At 41.1% G+C, this 21,733-nt stretch overlaps 1 protein-coding gene across 1 annotated transcript; it reads left to right on the forward strand.

Annotated features, from left to right (window-relative positions):
• The first annotated feature begins 17,042 nt into the window (after window positions 1–17,042).
• Window positions 17,043–21,031, forward strand: rwdd1 (RWD domain containing 1). The gene is made up of 7 exons (XM_030073506.1): window positions 17,043–17,234; window positions 18,677–18,742; window positions 19,051–19,181; window positions 19,365–19,508; window positions 19,824–19,956; window positions 20,102–20,164; window positions 20,693–21,031. Exons 1-7 carry the CDS (start codon window positions 17,162–17,164, stop codon window positions 20,803–20,805), a joined length of 723 nt encoding a protein of 240 aa, XP_029929366.1. The 5' UTR covers window positions 17,043–17,161; the 3' UTR covers window positions 20,806–21,031.
• Window positions 21,032–21,733: the final 702 nt, after the last annotated feature.

Below are 21,733 nucleotides of genomic sequence, written 5' to 3' on the forward strand. Positions count from 1 at the left end.
TTAGTTCCAGTGAAAGGAACTTTGAATGCTTCAGGATACCAAAACATTTTGGACAATTCCATGCTCCCAACCTTGTGGGAACAGTTTGGAGCGGGCCCCTTCCTCTTCCAACATGACTGCGCACCAGTGCACAAAGCAAGGTCCATAAAGACATGGATGACAGAGTCTGGTGTGGATGAACTTGACTGGCCTGCACAGAGTCCTGACCTGAACCCGATAGAACACCTTTGGGATGAATTAGAGCGGAGACTGAGAGCCAGGCCTTCTCGACCAACATCAGTGTGTGACCTCACCAATGCGCTTTTGGAAGAATGGTCAAAAATTCCTATAAACACTCTCCTCAACCTTGTGGACAGTCTTCCCAGAAGAGTTGAAGCTGTAATAGCTGCAAAAGGTGGACCGACATCATATTGAACTATGGGTTAGGAATGGGATGGCACTTCAGTTCATAGTATGAGTAAAGGCAGGTGAGCGAATACTTTTGGTAATATAGTGTATATATAAACACACACTTAAACACACACACATACGGTATATACAGTATATCACTGATTCTTGGGAATTTGGATAAAACAGGTTTTAATTTTGAAAAAAAAAGTGTGTTAAATTACAAAATCTGAAGGTATATCATTATAGGCCAAGGTCTTGGCTGTTCAGCAATGTACAGGTGCAACCTCCTCATTTTGCATTTTTTTCATAAAATAGGTTTTTCCAGTTTTTAGGCTACTTTGTTTTTGTCAACACCGTCACCATAATGTATTTTTTTTTTATTTGAAAAACATATTTTTGTATTAAAGAGACTAACACTTTAATAACTCAACAGCACCAAAGAAACATACTGTAAGCATATTCATTTAAAACCAATATAACTGCCTCTGACGGTGGTGACACTAATCTGACGGTGGTGACAGTGGCCTCATTAAAACATACATTTCCAAAATTTATACCACTCAAGTCAATGGCTTAGTGCTTAACAACTTTATTTAACTATTTGGTACAAAAAATAACAATCCTGAGCCCTGTTATAAGCATTTTTCAGACTTCAGTCATCACCGTCACACAGAAAACCTGACGGTGGTGACGTCTGACAGTGGTGACAAAAACTTACTCTTTCACATGATAAACCTGAGTTGTTCACATTAGCCAGCTTGTTTTCGCCCTGTTGCTACCTGCATCAGACCTCTTCTTAAAAAGTATACATTTATTCCATAATCTAATTTAATATTTTTTATACAGAAGTGACGGTGTTGACATGTTATGGTTGTGACAGTAGCAGTGTCCCAAAATATGAAGAGATTTAAGAGAAAATAGCAAACTTCCAGGAGCCTGAGTGGTCTTGAAGCATGCAGTAGAGCTGAAGGTTTGAAAAGGGCTCCTCAGGAATGTAATTGACCTTGTAGTTTTTTTATTATTATTTTTTAAATAAATATCTGACGGTGGTGACAAATATCAGGGACACATTTTGAGCAACCACAAAATAATAGTAAATATTGTTCAAAACCCATCGTTTGTAGTTTTTAATACATATTATGATGTACTCTTTCATGTGGTAAAGATATTATTCAATGAAATTATTACTTTTTGTTGTTTTAATCAAGTTGAAATGATTATCTCCTATCCGAGGACAACTGGTTTTGTAGGGCATGGGTCAACATATAATCATTAAATTAATACAAATTAAACATAAACCTATAAAAGAACCTTACAAATGTGCAAAGGACCTCCTGATTATGCCCTTGATTCTTTTTATTCATTAAAATGTTGTAAATTTCCAGCAGAAATAGCATTTTTCTTAGTGGGACATGATTTATCCAAATTCTCAATAATCAGTGATATATTAAACACACACACACACACACACACACGAACTTAGCGTTAGGTCCTTGAGTGGATTTGAAATGGAGTAAAAAAAAAAAAAAAAAAAAAAACATGACTGAAGTGCTAGTTAAGGGGTTGAACAAAAAAATGGCATTAACTGTTAAGCAAAAACAGCCAGTTTTATAAACTGTCACCCCATTTTCAGAGGCTCAAACACAATTTGACAAACTATACATAACACACATAACTACAGTTATAAGGATTGTATTCAATATTTGGAGGAAAATCCAAAAAATATGAATATTGTGTCACTGTCACTGTCCAAATTCTTATGGGCCTGTGTGTGTGTGTGTGTGTGTGTGTGTGTGTAGATAGATAGATAGATAGATAGATAGATACAGTGGCGGCTCTGCCTATGTTGCCGCCCTAGGCGAAATTACTGGCTTGCGCCCTTCCATGTTACTACTCCTACTGCGGCGCCAGTCGGCCGCGGCATCAGGCGGGCCGGCCGCGGCACCGGACGGCATCAGGCGGGCCGGCCGCGGCACCGGACGGTACCACGCCCACCCGGTCAGGTCTGCTGGATCTGACAGGTGAGCGTCCGGTGCCGCTCAGCTCAGCTGATTTTTTCGGTTGTCATGCAGGGCCGGGTCTACGCAGGGGCAAGAGGGGGCCTGGCCCCCTCAAATAAATGTTGTGCCCCCTCAAACTAAATCCCCCAAAATATATTCACTTAGACATGGTAAAAGGTGCTGGAGCACAATGCCCCCTCAACATTTGTGGCTGCCCCCTCATACATGCCTGGCTAGACCCGGCCCTGTTGTCATGTCCTCTTCTTTTAGAGTCACACGCTTTGGTCCTTGAAACAACACGTAATAACTATCCATGGTGGCGGTGATCAGGGCGGCGGGACTGAATGCTCCTGGCTGCTGTGATCTGCTGTGAGCTACCGCTCATTACCAAACTTCTGGGTCATGTAAACCGGACCAATTAAATAATATAATCAAATTCAGTCCTGATTCCCGTTTTTCCATTTCGTATTTTTGATCCGAGCCTAAAATTGAACTATGAAAAACCAGGCATATTTTGGATTTTGGTGTTAGATTAAAAAACAAATAACAAAATAACCAGTCACTTTTTCATTTTTAAATTTTTGATTGGCAATTGAAAATAGAAAGAACGAATGATACACAGATTAATGTACTTATACATTTTGATTCCCTGTTGTGACGACCATCGTTAGTGCAGGGGCCTGTACCATAAAGCTGGATTAACATACCCGGGGTTTCTCTTAGTTATCTGACTTCACTTAACCAGACATCCGCAATCCGGATTTTCTTTCCCATGAAGCCGGTTATCAACTCACTAACTGAACCCAGGCTTTTCCAATCTAGATCTGTGCGCGCTCACATCAAAGGGCGGTGTTTGCTGCATACGACCAATCACAGACAAGGAAAAATCCACCCGAGCCACATACTTTACGATGAAGGAGCAGACAATAATCTGAAATAAATATGAGGAATATAAATCGCCGACTATGTCAATGCGAAAATTAGTGGGATTATAACATTACTTCCCCACCATGACGGCACGAGTAGATCTGACCACAGTAACATTTGTGCGTTCAATAAATTTATGTTTATGGAATTTGTCATTATGGTATGTAATTTCAGCTTTATTATTTCAGATGCAACCCCAGTGGAGCAAAAAGAACGTGGGAGCAAATAAAAAATAAGCATAAAAACATACTTCAAAGTGGTCAGTACGCTTACTGTCTTATACATGTAGCATATGTATATGTACATTTTGTAGGCCAGTGGTTCCCAACCCAGTCCCCAAGGAGCCTCCTGAACCTAACCTGGGGCCTCTTGCACAAAACTAGGATAAGGGATTAAGCCGGGATATCTTGGTCATCCTGGATGAACTTCTCCATGATCCAATTGCACAAAAGTGGGATAGTGGATAGTGGGATATGTTATGACATTAGTTACCATGGAGATTTATTCTGTGGAGCTAGCCTGCTCCAGACCAGGCTAAGTTCCAGGATCTATTTAATCTCATCTCTTATCTCAGTCAGCAGTCACCACAAACAGAAACCAATAGTTATTCCACTGCCCACTACACATTGTTATCACATTCAACTAGACTCACTGTCATTATTTAAACATTTCTGATCATGAATTTCAATCATTGTAGATAAATGATGATTTTAAATGACGTTGCAATCATTAGATAATTTACAGTTTCCCATAGACTATAAAATACACATCCCATATACATATAAATACACATACACATCAAAGAGTAACATGATGTTCCTTTATTGAATAAGGATAAATCAAAGCAGGTAAACGATCAGCTCCTTTCAAAACTGAAGTCACACAGTGACTCTACAAGATAGAAAGCACGGAATCAAAGCATATTACACAACACAAGAATAAAGACACATTCAAAGGTCTGTATGTAACACACCCTGCATGTCTGCACACTGAAATAAATGCAGGACAAATCCATACACAACAAATGAACAGACAAATGAATGGATGGAGTAGCAAGATGGTATACACACAGTATACAGCACAAATGACATAAGAGGCCAAATCAATTTAAATACAATTTTTTAAAAAATAATAATTAATTCCTCTGCCAATGCAGGCCATATTTAACTGAAATTCACAGCATGCATCTCTGCCACTGCAGGACATATTTAACTTAAATTTAAAGCATGCATGTTAACTAAAATAATTTAACACATATTGGTCCCTGGGCAGCCGACCACATCAGGGAAGATGGCAGGATTGTCCCAGTCTGTGTGTGATGGCACTCTAGGGCCCTCTCCTTCCTCAGGCAGGCCACATTGTGGAGGGCAGCACCAGCCACAGTGATGTCACATGGCCTCAAAAGGCTGACCCTTAAGTCCTGAAGACAGTGACTACATTTACATGCACACCATATTCCGGTTCGGGTCAATATTCCGGTTAGATAGTTTCACACAAAACATCTGTGGATTGGTTTTCTTCAGATAACACCTTTAAGGATGTTAAATAACTTCTAATTTCATTCTTAAAACAAGCTAAACAGGGTTTACTATTCTTCCATTTATTCTTATGTATATGATATTTACCCATGATGATAATTATGTTTACCATCTTTGATACCTTCTTTGACAGACCATCCATATAAATCAAAACTTATTATCTTCTTATTAAAGGAGGGATTGTCGATCTCAAGATTTGACCAGCTATAAATATCTTGCCAAAATTGCATTGTGACCGAGCAAGAGAAAAATAAATGTTCAATAGTTTCAAGCTCTGTCCCACAGAATCCACAAGGATCTACTTCAAAATTGAACCTTTTCCTTACAGCTTCAGCAGCTGGATAAATATTGTTCAATATTTTGAACTGAATTTCTTTCATTTTAGGTGGAATTGGCCATTTAAGATAGTTACAATGTGTATTTGTTGTTGTTACTCCATCATCAATTATTCTTATTTTTGTTCATTTTTGGAAATCACGGAATAGCTTCCATTTTAAAATATTTCCAATGACTTTGTTACCACATTTTCTTTCACTAATTTCCACATTTGAATGTTCAAGGGTATCAGTCTGTAATCTGACGTCAGTGACTCTGCCGACAGCCCGCCTTCGATCCCTAGGCAACCGGCTCTCGAGCCAGCCAACTCAGCCATTTTTTAAACTCTCCTCAGGCTCAGGGTTGCCAAGTCCGCGTTTTTTCCGCCAAATTGGGCTACTTTTTAAGTGTTGCTGCGGGTAACAAATTTTGTCCGCGGGTTAGGCTTGGGCAGACCTGTGGCATACAGATGATGAATAATGCCTATGAATAAAGATTCATATTTTGAATGACTAATGAAATCTGCTGCCACGAGTTTGAGCCCACCAGAGAGATGCTGGCCTTGTTCAATACAGTTGATGACAGGGACCAGGGCGAGGGATCTCAACATGTCTAAAAAGAAACTAGACAGCGCTGTAAATAGTTCAAGTTCATGGAGTTTTTTCCCGTTCTTTTTTATGTTGGAGACAACCAGCAGTTTAACAGGTGAGCTGAAATGATTTTCAATTGCCTTTGCCTGGGAAATTGCCTTTAATGTTTATGATGTTATTTTATAGATATTATAGTGCATTTTGCAATTATAGCAAAGCTGTTGGACTTTAAAAGCAACATATATGAATTTTTATGGGCATATTTTTAGTTCTGGTATTGGGCTGATTTTTGGGCCGTTTTTATACCCGGTTGGGCGGGTTTTGGGCTGGTTTTGAGTTGCTGTTTGGCTGCTTTTGTCTCACAGATCTGGCAACCCTGCTCAGGCTACAAGCTACCAAGCTAGCGCACTTAGCCAGTTAGCTTCAACTCCCCGACCAACAAGCTACCAAGCTAGCGAAATTAGCCAGTACCCCTCCGCTCCCCGGGCAACAAGTTCACAACATATTAAACAAAAATAACGTAAACACGTTCTGCAACATCTTGTAATAAACAGATTTGAGGTGGTTCCGTGTCTCCTGCTGTGTGTGGTTCGTAAACCATCACGCTCAGGGTCCCGTTTTCACGGGTCCCACAGGGTTTTAGTCCAAATTTGCTCGTCTGTTGGGCTCATTTCAGCACCGACTGTTTTATCAACCGGACACAATCAAATCAAATCAAGCTTTATTGTCATTTAGCTGCACATACAGCAGTAGTGCACACAAAATGAGAGCATTTCTCACTTGGGATTTCCGAGTGATGGATAAAGTCAGCCTCGCGTTGATCCCGGCTCTCTTCCCGCTCCTTTGTTTACGTTCGCACCATTTGCCCTTCCTCCTCTCCCTGGTGGCTGCTGGTGTAGACACAGGTAAAATCCCGTGCTGGCATAGTATGTCCACATCAAAGCAGAGTGCCTCAGTTTTAGCAGCATGCTTTACCCTGATGTTTAGTAAGTCTCTTGGCTGTAGGTTAAGCAAAACATTTGAAACATTCACTCTCGCTGATCCCTGGAGGGGCCGCTGCGTCCATGCCCGTTGTCTGTGGTTCAGGGTCGGAGTCGGGCTCAAATACGTACGGTTGTATAACATCACGCTCGGCGGTAGCCATGACAATCTTACATTAGATGATAACTCGCTTTCGACACGTTTTCAAATAGTTATTGTATCTCGTTGGCTCCATTTTCTCTCACTCTATTGTTTACGTCCCAGAATGCATTGCACAGTGACGTCGGTTGATTGGCCCGACCAATCAGAAAACAGAAAAAAACAGTCAGCCAATCAGTGGAGAGGGGCTGATTCTCTCTTCTGATTGGCTAAACGAACCGTGCTGCCAGAGCTGAAGCTCCTCAAGTGCCTGATCGAGGGCCTCAAACATCGATTCCCTCGGGAGCTGGACCACCTGTGCTCGTACCACGGGAAGACTGCCTTCCTCCACACCCTGTCCATCAGGTGAGACAGCGTTCAAGACTATAACTATCAGCAGTTAGTAGTTGTAGTAGAAAATAGCAGGGCTGGTGGTGGTCGTAATTGTTCACTAAATATACAAAATATACAATCCACATCTCAATATGGTGCTTAAAAACCCTTTTCTAATTTGTCTGCTTCTTTATATGTAGTCAACACACAAGCCAGTACGCATATACTTTTACTTAAATTCTAATAATTCTATTTAAACAACTTTCCATGATGGTAACTGACTTAACTGAATTTCCTTCGGGATGAATAAAGTATCTATCTATCTATCTATCTATCTATCTATCTATCTATCTTAACTAATGTTAACTAGTGTGCAACAGGGGATATAACAAAATCCTCAGTCCTGATTGGTTGGCTTTTTTTTTTTTTTTTTTTTTTTTTTTTTCCATTTTTGAACTTGGGAGCCAACATAAAGCCTCCTTTCACTACTTCAACTAGTAAACACTTTTAGCCTCACTAGTTAACTAATAAAGTCAAAAGACACTCCAACTAGTTAACTAGTGGAGGAAACTGACGTCTGATATCAAGGATATGAATAAACGCTTTTCATACAAGTATAGTACTGATAGAAGGAGTAGTAGTGTGGCAGCAGTAGTGATAGTCAGTGGTAGTGGTAGTAGTTGGAGTAGCAGTAGTTGATGTAGTAATAGTAGTAGTAGATTAGGGGTAGCAGTGGCAGTAGTCATAAGAGTGTCAAACGGCAGAGTCAAATGGCTTTCCATTGTCATATGTATAGCAGTAGTATTAGCAGTTGTAGTAGTAGTAGTAATTGTATTGTTACAATTGGCCGTATAGTTCAATGTTTCTTGCATTATCCAATGTATTACATAGTTCAGGACAGCTTGGCTGCTAAGCAGAGGATAGACACAGCAGGAGCCAGATGTACTTTCTCTATCTTGTTAGTTAGGTCTATTGCATTAGATACACGCCCAGTCAACATTCACACACATAGCATAGCACATTCCAGAAACAAGGCATGGACAGTGGTTGGCCTGTCCTTGTCCGGGTAACTGGCCAATTATTCTCGGTTGCGTTTAAGTCCAACCTATGTACGGGGCAGGCCCAGCCCAAGAACATAAATGTGTATCATTTCCTAATATCAAGGCTCTTTCTGACTGAGATCCTGCGGGAGGTCTGTCACACTGAGACCAGCGCTGCCTTGCTTTATATGTGACCATAATAAATATTGCATCAGAAAATTGAAGACTGACTCCGGTCTGTTCTTGGGCTTTCAACAAAAGAATCGGGAGCTAACAGTATTAGCAACAGTAGTTGTAGTAGTAGTGGTAATAGTAGTAGTGGCAGTTACAGTGAAAGTCGCGATGGTAGTGGAAGTAGGAACAGTAGTAGTAGTAATGGCAATAATAATAGTAGTGATAGTCATAGGTATGGTAGTAGAGTAGTATTAGTAATAAAAATACCTAGTAGTAATAGTGGTAATGGTAGTTTAGTAGTAGTAGAGTAGTAGTAGCAGTAGTAGAAGTAGAAGTAGAAGTACAAGAAGAAGTAGTAGAAGAAGAGGTAGTGGTAACAGTAATAGCAGTAGTGGTGGTAGTAGTTTTTAGTAGTAATAATGTTACTAGTGGGCAGTAATAGTCAGTAGTACAGCAGGTACAGTATAGGTGTAGTACTGATGGAGGTAGTAGTTCTCTAGCAGTACTAGTAGCAGTAGTGGTGACAGTCACAGTGGTAGTAGTATCAGTAGTATTAATGGTAGTAGTGGTGTTCCAGTCTCTCCATCTGCCAGTCAGTCAGTGTTTCCATGTTTCTGTGATAAACATCATCTCATTACGGCCCTTCAGGTTCAAGGACTCCATGTGGGCTCGCCACCTGCTACCCATCTGCTTCCTGCAACTGCTGGGGGCGCTAGAGGGCTACGCACGCAGCGGCCTCCTGCCTCACTTCTTCGTCCCCGACTGCAACCTGTTTTCCCCGGATCACTTCCCCCGCCGCTCGCTGGCCGTCCTGACCGCGGCTGTGGAGGAGCAGAGGAGGGAGGGCCTGCCACTGCTGGTGCCCCCGGCTCCTGCTGCCCCGCTGGCCGCCTTGGGCAGCCCGATGAGCCCGGAGCCACGCCCGGCCTCCTCCTCCAGCAACAGGCCTCAAACACTGTCAGAGAGCCGACTGAACACCGAGTTTTTAATGAAGCTCGTCCTGCCGCTTGCCATAGTGTTCATTTCTGTCCTGTTTGTCATGTAAGGTAAATGTAAGATAAACGCTGAATGTAAGAATTATTAGAGATGTTTTTAATGACATACACTGATGACGCGACGTCAGGTAAAAGCCATTCTCCCTCATTATTTCCATTTAATTAAACCTGTACCAATGACAAATCAGGAGATGTAAGCAGATGATGTGATTTGGCTTGTACAAAAAGGGCTTAGATGTCCGTAAAATTTATTTACATTTCAGGTTTTTTCCTCACTCCCCTCTCTGTATCTAACCAGTAAAGCAAACAGTGCATCCTTGTTTAACCTATGCATTCACATATACTTTTTTGAAGATAATATAATATAACACCACAACTGTTGAGTCGATGAGTTTATTTCTCATAATATGAAATTGCCATAGATCTAGGCAGATCTATCAATTTACTGTCAAAAGTCATCTGGAAATGTCATGAGAAATATTTAAAATATTTTGTGATGTAAACTGTGATTTTTTCCAAAATACCTGGAGAAACGAGACAAGGTTTAGGAAGTTAGCGCACATCTATTTTCTCATTTATTCTGTCCTTCCCTTCAGATCAGCGGCAGCTCGGTGTTTGTTCCTCAGTGAGTTCCTGTTTCATGTCAAGCTGCTTTGCTTCTGCTGTAGTTTTTATCTCCTTTCTCATCTTTTTATCAAAAATTTGGTAATGTGGAATGTTTTTGCATATAAGAAATAAATCATAACAAAGAAATATACAAATAATTTGAATTTCTGTGTGTGTGAGAGAGCGAAAGAGAGAGAGAGAACAAAATGTATGAAGGTAGATGTAACTAACTACATTTACTCATGTTACTGTGACTGAAGAGCTTTCTTGTGCTGAGTTAACAGTCTTCAGGGCTCAGACTGCCACCTAGTGGCTCACCCAGCTGCTGCTTGTTGCAGCTTTTAGTGTCATAGTTTACTATCCATACATTACTGACTCTGTTAATGCAATACATCTCCCATCATCATGTAGTGGAGATTTATTACATTAACAGGAGATTTGCAATTTTCACTTTTCAAAATATGTGTATCAACACTAATGATGAATATGTATCCACTTTGAATATTACTTCATCAGCTATTATTTTATCATTATATACACACACACACACAAAACATGCATAAACACAAATACACGCGCGCGCGCACACGCACACACACACACACAAACAAACAAACATGCATACACACACAAACACACATATATACATACATATATACATACATATGTTGTGCAGATATATTTCATAGTCTGCAAAGGTTCAGAGGTTAAAAGTCTATATATACTCAACAGATATATTTTAGTGTATACTATTTTTTAATGATATTTTGTTATTATTTATGTTGGAGGCATGTTGTGTGTTGGGGCTGTTGGGGGTGTGTTGGGGGTAGGGGTGGGTTGTGGAGGTGTGTTGGCGGTGGGGTGTTAGTGTGTGTTTGGGGACTGTTTGGGGACCAGTACCGTGGAGAGAGAAGAGGTGGAGACTTTTCTGTGCTTAGTGGCGGGGCCACCTTACTATGTAAACTCGACCACGTTGATGTGGAACTCAACTGTAACAGTTAACGACCGAAGCCGTGTCATGGTCTGCAGAGTCGAGGGGAATTGAAACAAGTAGGTACGAAGGCAAGGCAAGGCGAGTTTATTTGTATAGCACAATTCAACACAAGGTAATTCAAAGTGCTTTACAGAAACATTAAAAGCAACAAGACACAAATTACATTAATAATATTAAAATAAACAAGACTGAATCTAAAACACAATGAACAGTAAATAAAAAAGGGAAACGAGAGAGAAATTGCTTTAGGTTTCTACTCTCCTCCCTCCATCGTTCACAGGTAAACTGAAAGCATCTCCTCATCCTTCTCCATCCATTCCTCCAGGTTCCTCCATCTTCTTCTCCTTCTTCCCTGTTGTCACAGGTCGGCTCCTCTGTTTCTTGAGGACAGTCTTGGAACTCCTCTTGGGAAATCGTTTCCTCTTCAGCTCTACAAACTTCGTCCAGACATTCAGCGTTCGACGCTGGTTGCTGTACTGTGTCTGTTGGCTCTTCATTCTCATTTTGAGTGTCAAGCCCTTTGGTGTCCTTGTCCATTTGTCGTTCATTTTCTTGGTGTCCAGACTGCTGCCTTGCTGGTGCAGAGAAAAACATAGTCAAGAATCTCCTCATCCTTGAAGGCTTTTTCTTGAATCTGGCTTCTTGACCACAGCTTCCTCCATCTTCTTCTTGTTCCCTGTTGTCACAGGTCGGCTCCTCTGTTTCTTGAGGACCGTCTTGCAGCTCTTCTTGGGAAATACTTTCCTCTTCAGCTGTACAGACTTCGTCCAGACATTCAGCATTCGACGCTGGTTGCTGTACTGTGTCTGTTAGCTCTTCATTCTCATTTTGATTGATTGATTGATTTTCATTAATGAGAATTTTGAGATGATTCTTTTGTGCCTCGCTTGCTTCCAGACTATTTAGGAGATCTTTATTTTCTGCCTCGCTGGCTTCCAATTTGTTGCGGAGATCTTTATTCTCTGCCTCACTGGCTTCCAATTTGTTGAGGAGATCCAAATGTTCTGCCTCGCTGGCTGTGAGCTTCTGTTTCAGCTGCTCCAGCTCTTGGTGGAGATCTTCCTTCTCTTTCTGCCACGGCTTGATCTTGCCTGGTGGCTGACTGGTGCTGGGGGACATGTTCTCCATGTGGGATTTCTCATCTTTCTCCCTATTGACCCAGAATTGCCTGGACTGATGGAAATTGGTCCAGGGTTCTGGGCCCTTGGGTTTGGGCTCTTCACCCCTCAACTCAGGTCCCTGCTCTGGGGATCTTTTGGTGTTTTCCTGGGGCATTTTGTCTCCCAGTTTTTGTTCTGGTTCAGGCCTCTGCTCAGATTCCTGGTTCTGGAGAGTTTCGGTGTCTCTGAGTGGGTCTTCCTGGATTGTGTTGGTCTCTGTTTCTCTCTCCTCTTGTTCCTTTGCACGCTCTTTCCAGTGAATTTTCATCTGGGATGGTGCATGTGATTTCTGCATGTTTCAGCTAGGTGTTGGCGGTTTGTGGCTAGTCAACGGTGGGGGGTAAGATCTGCTTGCTGTTCGTCTCATATAAACCCTCTGTGCAGCAGCTGACATCGAGATGTGACATCATCACTGTGACGCCTGTTGTGACTGTAACAGTCACAACAGCTGTGACCTGCTGTGACTGCAGTGATTTTTTTTTTTTGATTTTTTTTTATTTTGACGGTTAACATGGCTGACATTGACATAACTAGACATACATGACATAGTGTTGACAGATACACAGTTTTAAAAGAAACAAAAAGAAAAAAACAAACAAACAAACAAACAACAAAAACAAAAAACAAACAAATAAACAGACAAGAACCAACAACAAAAACAGAAAGAGATAATAAATAACAGTACATGTTCGCTTCTATTGTGATGTGTGTGTGTGTGTGTGTGTGTGTGTGTGTGTGTATTCGGATGGTTAAATGAGATGCCCTTGTATGTATTAATAAAAGAGTGTTACCGATAATAATATTGATAATAATAATATTAACCACAATAAAATAGTACTAACAATAATATTGATTAATAATACTGATTAGTAATTATAATAATATTAGTAATAATAGTACTAATAGCGATACTAGTTTATATATAATAGTGATAATTATATTTCAGCAACAAAACCACAAAGGACGGTAGACGAATAAATAGGTATACAAATAGTAATATTAACAATGATGATAAAACGAAACAATACAGGAAAGAAAGAGATTTTACAGTCTCATGCACATGTATGTATGTGTGATATTAATAATAATAAAAATGGAAGTACTTAACAATGTATATTTCTATGATATAAAATGCACATCTATACAATATCCATGGGGCGAGAGGGGGGCAGGACCAAAGGGCGGCCCAGCAGGATCTCCACATCCCATCCATCCTCATTTTATATTCTATATTAAAAAAAACAAAACAAAAAAACATACATGTCCACATATATATCTATATATATCTATATATATAGATATATACATGATTTTTATTTTACATTTTTATTTATTTATTTATTTATGTATTTTTATTCTTTTATTATTTGGCCAGTTCTTCTATCTCGTCCTACCCTGGACAACCCCCAGATCAAGAATGGGCGAAAACAGAGATTGATATGTAATTGTGAACAAGTTAATAAATAAACAAATAAATAAATAAATAAACAAACAAATTAATAAGCAAATAAATAAAACAAATAGACAAGTGAGCAGTCAGAGGTTGAGAGAGAGTTGAGAATTGTGAGAGGAATCAGCTCTGAATGTATTGTAGGAAGGGGGACCAAGTGTTTTCATAGGATGTGATGTCATTTTTCAAAGTAACAGTGAGTTTTTCCAGGTTTGAATAATCTGTTAGGAGATTGAGCCAGTGGGATATGGATACCTTTGTTCTGTCTTTCCAGTTCAGTAATATGGTTTTCTTGGCAATGGTTAATGATATTAGTACAAATGATTTGTGCTGTTTGGGTATGTGTAATGAAGAGAGGTCACCAAGTAATGCTATGGTTGGGCTTGTGGGGATGCTGAGGCTGAGCATCTCTGATAGCCTGTTCGTGACCTCCGACCAGAAGTTACTGCAGTGATGACGTCACATGTCAGTGATGATGTCATGCCGCGGCACCGGTCGGCATGACATCATCATGGTCGGTCTGATGATGTCATGATGATCATCATCATGACAAACACACATGATGTCATGATGATGTCATGTGACATCATCATCATCATCATGACAAACACACATGATGTCATGATGATGTCATGTGACATCATCATGACATCATCATCACTGTGATGCCTGTTGTGACTGTATGATGTCACAACAGCTGTGACCTGCTGTGACTGCAGTGATGATGTCACATGGCCAACCGGTGTTGCGGCCGGCCCGCCGACCGGGGCCGCGGTGGCTGTTTTCTAAACCAAATAGCTTTTATGTAGTGAAACTATTTTAGGCTACTGATCAAATTGCGCGGTAGCGTCCGCAGAAGCTACATTTTCCCAGGCATTTCTCAACCTTAAACGCAGCGGAACTTTTGCTGGGGTTTGACGTCTAACAGCGGGTGACGTCACCGCCGCTCACGGACCTGTACGTGCAGCCGACATATACGGTCTTCTTTGTGACGTCACAAACCTATCTGGAACTGGGCGTGTTGCCGACAGACACACAATCTCTCTGTCTCACACACACACACACACACACACACACACACACACACACACACACACACACACACACACACACACACACACACACACCACCTGCAAAGGTCCAGTCCCATGCCAGATACATTCAGATGCAAACTCAAGCCAATAGTCCTGATGGTGGCGCTATAGCAAGCCTTTAAAGTTTAAAACTTTGAAAATTCATAATAAATCAACCATATGTGCTACAGCTTTGCAACTGTCACCAAAATGTGGCCCCAATACTGAAGAAACTTTTGTACACTCAAGCCTTTTGCAAATTATAAATTCCATCACTCTATTTTTTTTTTCAAAAACTGTAAAACTTGTTAAACCTATCTTCTCCCACAATTTTTGCTCAATTGACACCAAATTTGATACAGAGCATCTTCAGACTGTCCTACACAAACAATCCACACAGATTTTTGATTTATCAAAAATTGAGCCTACAGTGCATCAAAATGTTTGGCTGTAAACGGTACTGTAAACATACACTTGCAAATTCTTGGTAAATAAATCTTCAATGTTCATGAAAAAATGGATAATATTTTGGAGTCATGGTAGATGATGTGTGGTAAATTTCAGAACTGTGTCTCAAAAACTGAATTTTTGACAGCATGTTGAATTTTGCTCTCGTGAACATTTGGAGTCAATGCAAGAATGGCATTTTTAAACATCAGTTTTTCACTTATGGAGCAAATCAATCATTGTTAAAAACAAATGATCAACATCTCCATGCTGTCTAGATGCAAGATGTGTATTTTCAGATTTTTGTCTTAATAACTGAATTTTTGACAGCTGTTTAAAATCTACCTTTCCATGCATGGCTGCCTGCTGTCCTGCATGTCAGTGATTGGCTCAATCAGTTTGTGAAGCTACAGGTGAAGTTTTAGCTCAGTGAGATAGAGGCCGGTCCTCGGTGTCAAAGATTGTGAGTTCAAGCCTCAGCTTGTGCAACATTCCCATGTGTGATAATTCACCAAACTTTACAGAAAGGTCCAGTCCCATGCCAGATAATCATTGTCAGATTTTTGTCTTGATGACTGATTTTTTTTTCTACAGTGGTTTGAAATCTGTCTTTCCATGCATAGGCAGCTGCCTGGCTTAGTCAATTTGTGAAGCTCCAGATGAATTGACACTTGTCAATTAGCTCAGTGAGATAAAGCGTTGTCCTGCATGCCAGAAACTGAGAGTTCAAGCCTCAATTGATGCAAAATGTGTATTAAAATGCCACCTTTCTTTTCATCTTCCAATTCTCCACTTGTTGCTCAGAATTGCCTAAAATTGCCTGGCCCTGACCATTGCTGCACAGCACCTATAATTTTCTTTTTGTCTTTTGCGTAACACAAAGGTTTTTTCACATCTAGTCTTTGTTATTTGGTTAGTGATTGTAAACGCTAATAACCTTGTTCTGGACCTGCTGTGTCTCCTAGGAGGAGTCTGGAGAGGAGCCCCAGTGACGCAGAGGACTCTGCTGAGGGGCCTCCTGTGAAGAGGCAGCGGGTGGAAGAGAGTCCTGCTGGGGGACGTCCCACCAAGAGGGAGCGGGAGGAGGATGAATGCTCTCCTGAGGACGAGGCTCCCTCAACCTCTGGACTCTCTTCCTCCACACACAGGAGCTGGGAGTGGCCTGTCCCTAAGAGGCCAAGGTGGGCCGAGGACAGCGACTCGGACTGAATCCACCATCCTAGACTAAAGTATGATTAATATTACAACCTATTTTATTTCAGAGATTTTATTTTACTTGGGCTGCAGCACAGTTTACACCATGATGATGGTTTGTCTTTTCCTTTTCCTGTCTTTTCAAACTGTAGCTCACAATGATCCTGAAATAATCAGGATCTCCAGCACTGATAAAGATGCCTAGGGCAGATGGCGCCCTAGGCAATTGCCTATCGCCTATGCCAAAAGCCGGCCCTGGATAGATAGATAGATAGATAGATAGATAGATAGATAGATAGATAGATAGATAGATAGATAGATAGATAGATAGATAGATAGATAGATAGATAGATAGATAGATAGATAGATAGATAGATAGATAGGACATAAAATGGAAATAAATAGTGAGTGATAAAGAGAACATTGGTCTTTTCCACCAGCGCTTTCCACTTGAAGCACTTGAACGCACCCTCGCCTGTTTCCTTCCAGTGAAAAATAATGGATTTCAGAAAAGTAACGCTGTCTCGGCTGCTGCTGCTGCCCAGTGAATAAATACATGAATAAACACAGGTTTGTCTTGAATGCTGTCTTAAGTCTAAAAGTAAGCTCTCTTCAATAATTGAATCTCACTGGATTTAACTATGTGACAGTTCCAGTAAATTAAAGAAAAATATGCGATCAGACCTGAGAGCAGATGGCCGATAAGCTCGATCAGCAGCGGGCCACTCAGACCTGGGATGAACACGCAGCACCAGCACGGCCAGCGTGTTAGCATTAGCGGTGATGCTTTTCCCAATGTCTAGATAACGCAACAAAATGACGGACTACGCCGAGGAGCAGAGGAATGAGCTGGAGGCTATAGAGTCGATCTACCCAGACTCTTTCACAGGTCAGAGTTTGAAAAGTCTCAACAGACACTTGAAAGCCGGCGTTAGCTAGGTGGCTAAAATTAGCTGACCGGCTAACTCATTTCAGCTAAGTGTATAGTCAAACCTGACTGGGAACCCGTGTGTCTGCGTGGCCAGCCAGCTAGACATTTGCTGGGTAGCGTTACTCAGACTAAACCAACATGTGAGTGGTAGAACGGGTTGGTGACCAGCTGTTTAATTAGCCCTCACAGGTTGCATGGCTTCTCCCGGAGAGCTCGCCACGCCAGACACTATGCAGAATTTGGCAACTTCAAAGGGACTTGTTTATGTACAAGCCTACTCAACTTACAGAACAAAAGCATTGGCATCGTAGGCATCAGTATAAACCACTGTTCAGTTCGGCTCACATTTAACACACCAAACTGCGTTGTGTCAAGGACATTTAAACTTTTAAAGCGGGTTAACAGACCGCCTGAGTCACGGCACAACAGGAGGGGCGAGGGGGAGCTCACCCTGAAGGGAGTGACATTTTCTCCAATAGAACGACTGCTGGGTGGTCACTTGTAGTCAGAAAATGTATTAATACCTCAACTGTTAAGAAAACAATTTAATCAATTATTCAGAAGTCACAGCATTTAGCTGCTGAAGTTGTTAAGAGTTTGGTAGGGCTGAGACCATGTATTCATCTCCTGATAGTATAACGTAGTATACCGTAGTTTGTGGATGTAAAGTTCTATACATCTGTGATTGTCCTTAATGTCACAATAGGGTTATACATTAATGTCAAGTTAAAAAAAAAAAAAAAGGTCTTACTGCAATGAAGTGGCAACTATGGGGGCTAAGATCATCACAAATGTTTTTTTTTTTTTTTTTTTTTTTTCATGGAATCCTTATTGAATCCACAAGAGTCTCATTTTTACAGTTAATCCCAATTATGCAACTCCAAGACTGTTTAAACCCCAGTAAACCCCCCAAATGCACCATTTTACAACAGGCCAAAAGAACACATTTGTAGTGCATTCAAAAACCTGCATGGTTTTTGCTCCAAACTGCATGGGATTAGTGTAAGGTGGGCATTTCGGCAAAGGGGAGACCTGTTGCTACCAGTAGAACCTATTTTCACTCAGATATATTAAGGTCAGAGGTCAGGGGACCCCGTTGAAAATGGCCATGACATGCTTGGTGCCAACAGATTGCTTAGGTTGTCTAGTTTCGTATGTTACTAATATCTCCCAAATAGCGATAGTTATGTGAATCGATTCACCCCCACCCCTAGAGTTTGGTAATAGTTTGAAAATAAACAGTCCATATCAGAGTGACTGTAACCTAATCCCCAATCCCAGACAGTTTGCATGGTTCAGTCAGATGTATAGATTGCCATAGTACAAATTGCAGTGAGCTTTTTTTCATCAAATGGCAAGAGATCTCTATTATGTAACAAATCCATTTTTGTGCTCTCCAGTGCTGTCAGAGGTGCCCACCAGCTTCACTATCACTGTAACGTCAGACGCTGGAGAGAATGATGAAAGTAAGTGTTGTGATGTGTGCCGCTGAAAATTATACCTATTGCATACTAGCAGTTAAGCAAACTGCCCTCAATCTTCATTTGTTCATGATGAAATATGTAATTTATCATTGGAGGAGCTTAGTCATGTTGATGAAGTCAGTAAGTCCTTTCTGGAACAAAAAACAAGGATAAAAGAATATTAAATTTGTTGTGTGCAAGTCAAATAACAACCTAGGATGTATTTTGGATCGTGCAAAGTGATTATTTTATCGGCTGTAATTATCACTGCCTTTAACTAGTTTGCTCTCTGTACCATGTTCATCTTCCAGTGGTGGAAGCAACATTAAAGTTCACCTACGTAGAGAAATACCCAGATGAGCCACCGCTTTGGGAGATCTATTCCCAGGAGAATCTGGAGGACTCTGACGCAGAGGACATTCTCAGCTTACTGCAGCAACAGGTCTGTCTCTATGTAATTTATGATCTTATGTGTCAGCATATACCTTCAATCAAATTGCTCTTTTTACCCAGAGAAAATCACTGTAGTATTGATCAGCTAGAGAGTAAATATGCAATCAGACTGCATCAAACTTTGTGTTGATTTTCCACCGTGTGTGTATGTGTGTGTCTGGTTGCACCACAGGCAGACGAGAACCTGGGCATGGTGATGATTTTCACCCTGGTGACAGCCGTTCAGGAGAAACTGAATGAGATTGTTGACCAGATCAAAAACAGACGAGAGGAAGAGAAACGGCGGAAAGAAAAGGAGGCAGAAGAGGCTGAGAAGGTATGAACATGAAAAGTTTCCCCTCAAGAGTCAGCAGTGTCACCGTGTATATATAAAACACTTTTCTGTAGAATAGGCCGGAACCCTGTACCATTTTGTGTGTGTTGTTGTATTCCTAAAAGTATAAGGAGCAGATAGAAAGATGAGCAAAAGCCTTCAAAACAGGATATTTTACTGGTTGTCATACTTTTAATGAGCTTAGGGTAGCAGTTAAGGTTAGAGGAACTTAAGCAAAATTGCTGGCGGGGGATCAGTTGAAGTGAGGACCATTTAGGGTCAAATGTAGTAATACAAATGTGTGTGTGTGTGTGACAGGTGGCTTTCCAAGGCACTGTGGTAACCATCGAAAACTTCCTGGCATGGAAAGCCAAGTTTGAACTGGAGATGGCCGAGCTGAGGAGGAAAAAACAGAAAGAGGAGGAGCAGGCAGGAAAACACAAACTCACCGGTAAACCTGAGCAAGGGTGGTGTGTGTGGTGGTGGTGGTGGTGGTGTGTGTGTGTGAGACAAATCCTCTGGCATATCAGAGATCTAGTGAAGTCATTTGTTAACTTGAACATTCGAGCTGAAGAAAACCGCTCTCCATCCTCCAGGTAAACAGCTGTTTGAGACGGACCACAACCTCGACACGTCTGACATTCAGTTCCTTGAAGACGGTAAACTTCTCTTTTTGTCTTTGTCTCTGTGTTGTGGAATTAACATTAATGTGCCTACTCTTATTGTGAAGGCCCACTGGCAGATGGACACATAAATCACTATGCCTTTCAAAATGTGCACATTCACTGGGCAAAATAATATCTTATGTAAAAAATGCCAGTGATTTTTATATAACATTTTCTTTCTGCTGAGACAGTTCTGACAACAGCCACAGCCAGGGCAATCTGGCTTATTTCACATATCAAAATGCCATATTAATGCAGGTATTGCCATCCAAATATGAACCGGCTGCCTGCATTTTGTGCATAAATTATCACAATTCTGTGTGACCCATGTATGGCATATACATACTTAAATTTAACTGCTGTTTCTGCCAAAGATAACAGTATCCCATCCTACTATCGCTAAAATAACTGATACGGGGACATAAGGTGATGAACTCCATGCTGATGTGTGTTTTGTGCTGCCCTAAAAATCGTGGTCTTGATTGTATCGTAACAGAAAGTTGCTGTTTCCCCCCCCTGCAGCTGGAAACAACGTTGAAGTGGACGAGTCTCTGTTCCAAGACATCGACGACCTGGATTTGGACGAGGACGACCCAGACTTTGACCCTTTAGAAATGGGCAGCGATGAGGACTAAAGCAGAGCAGGACAGAGGACTGACAGGAGGAAGCCTGCTCGCCTAGCAACCGGAATATGAATATACGCAGTCATGTCCGAAAAAACCAACCACCACATTTATTTTTGAAAGACTTTAATCAGTGGTTGGGGTGCAGATCTTCATAAAAGCGGTCTAAGGGAATGTAAACACCAATAGTTGTTCATTTCTAACCTGAAGCAATTAAATATGACAGATTGATATCCTGCCCTGCCTCTGTTGCTGATCATCGTCTGTAACTAACATCATGCCATACTGTGCTCTGTTCATGATTCACTGTGTGGGTGCTAGGAGGAGTGCTTTTGTTTGATTCAGTTCTAATTTGTTAACTTAGGGTATTTTTTGCCAACATCATACATACATCTCATATATATTGATACTGGCTCCATGTAAATGCAAACTGCCGTAAAAACTGTTAAGACTGCAACAAGAGGTGCACACTATGAAGCCACATTATGAAGATAGCCAGGTAAGTTTAGGTTCAGCTCTTGAATTTTCTGTGTTGCAAAGGTGGCTTCCTTTCATACTGGTTTAATCGCCATGGTAACTCATGCTGCATACTTAACCTGGATGGAAAATGGAAGAAATCATGAGAAGGACCACAGAGAGGAGCCTTTCCTGGTAGGACAGGTGGGCAGTGGCTGCTGACCCAGGGGGGCAGTTACCAGAAGAAATCCCACACATTCATATACACATTCAGTGCTGTGTCCAGACATTTTGGAGGACAGGGTTAAAACAGGAAAAGGGGCACCCAACCCCCCATCCTCCCCATCTAGTTGCAGAATGAAAGATTTTGCTTCCTCTTCCTGTGACCATCTATGAGCAGGAAGTGGCTTTGTTTGGGTTGAACTTAGCAAGCCTCTCTGAATTACCATAGGAATAACACTGACACTATTCTTAATGACTAAAA

The sequence above is a fragment of the Myripristis murdjan genome, chromosome 16, assembly GCF_902150065.1.
Source record: "Myripristis murdjan chromosome 16, fMyrMur1.1, whole genome shotgun sequence".
In the NCBI taxonomy this organism is placed as follows: Eukaryota; Metazoa; Chordata; class Actinopteri; order Holocentriformes; family Holocentridae; genus Myripristis; species Myripristis murdjan.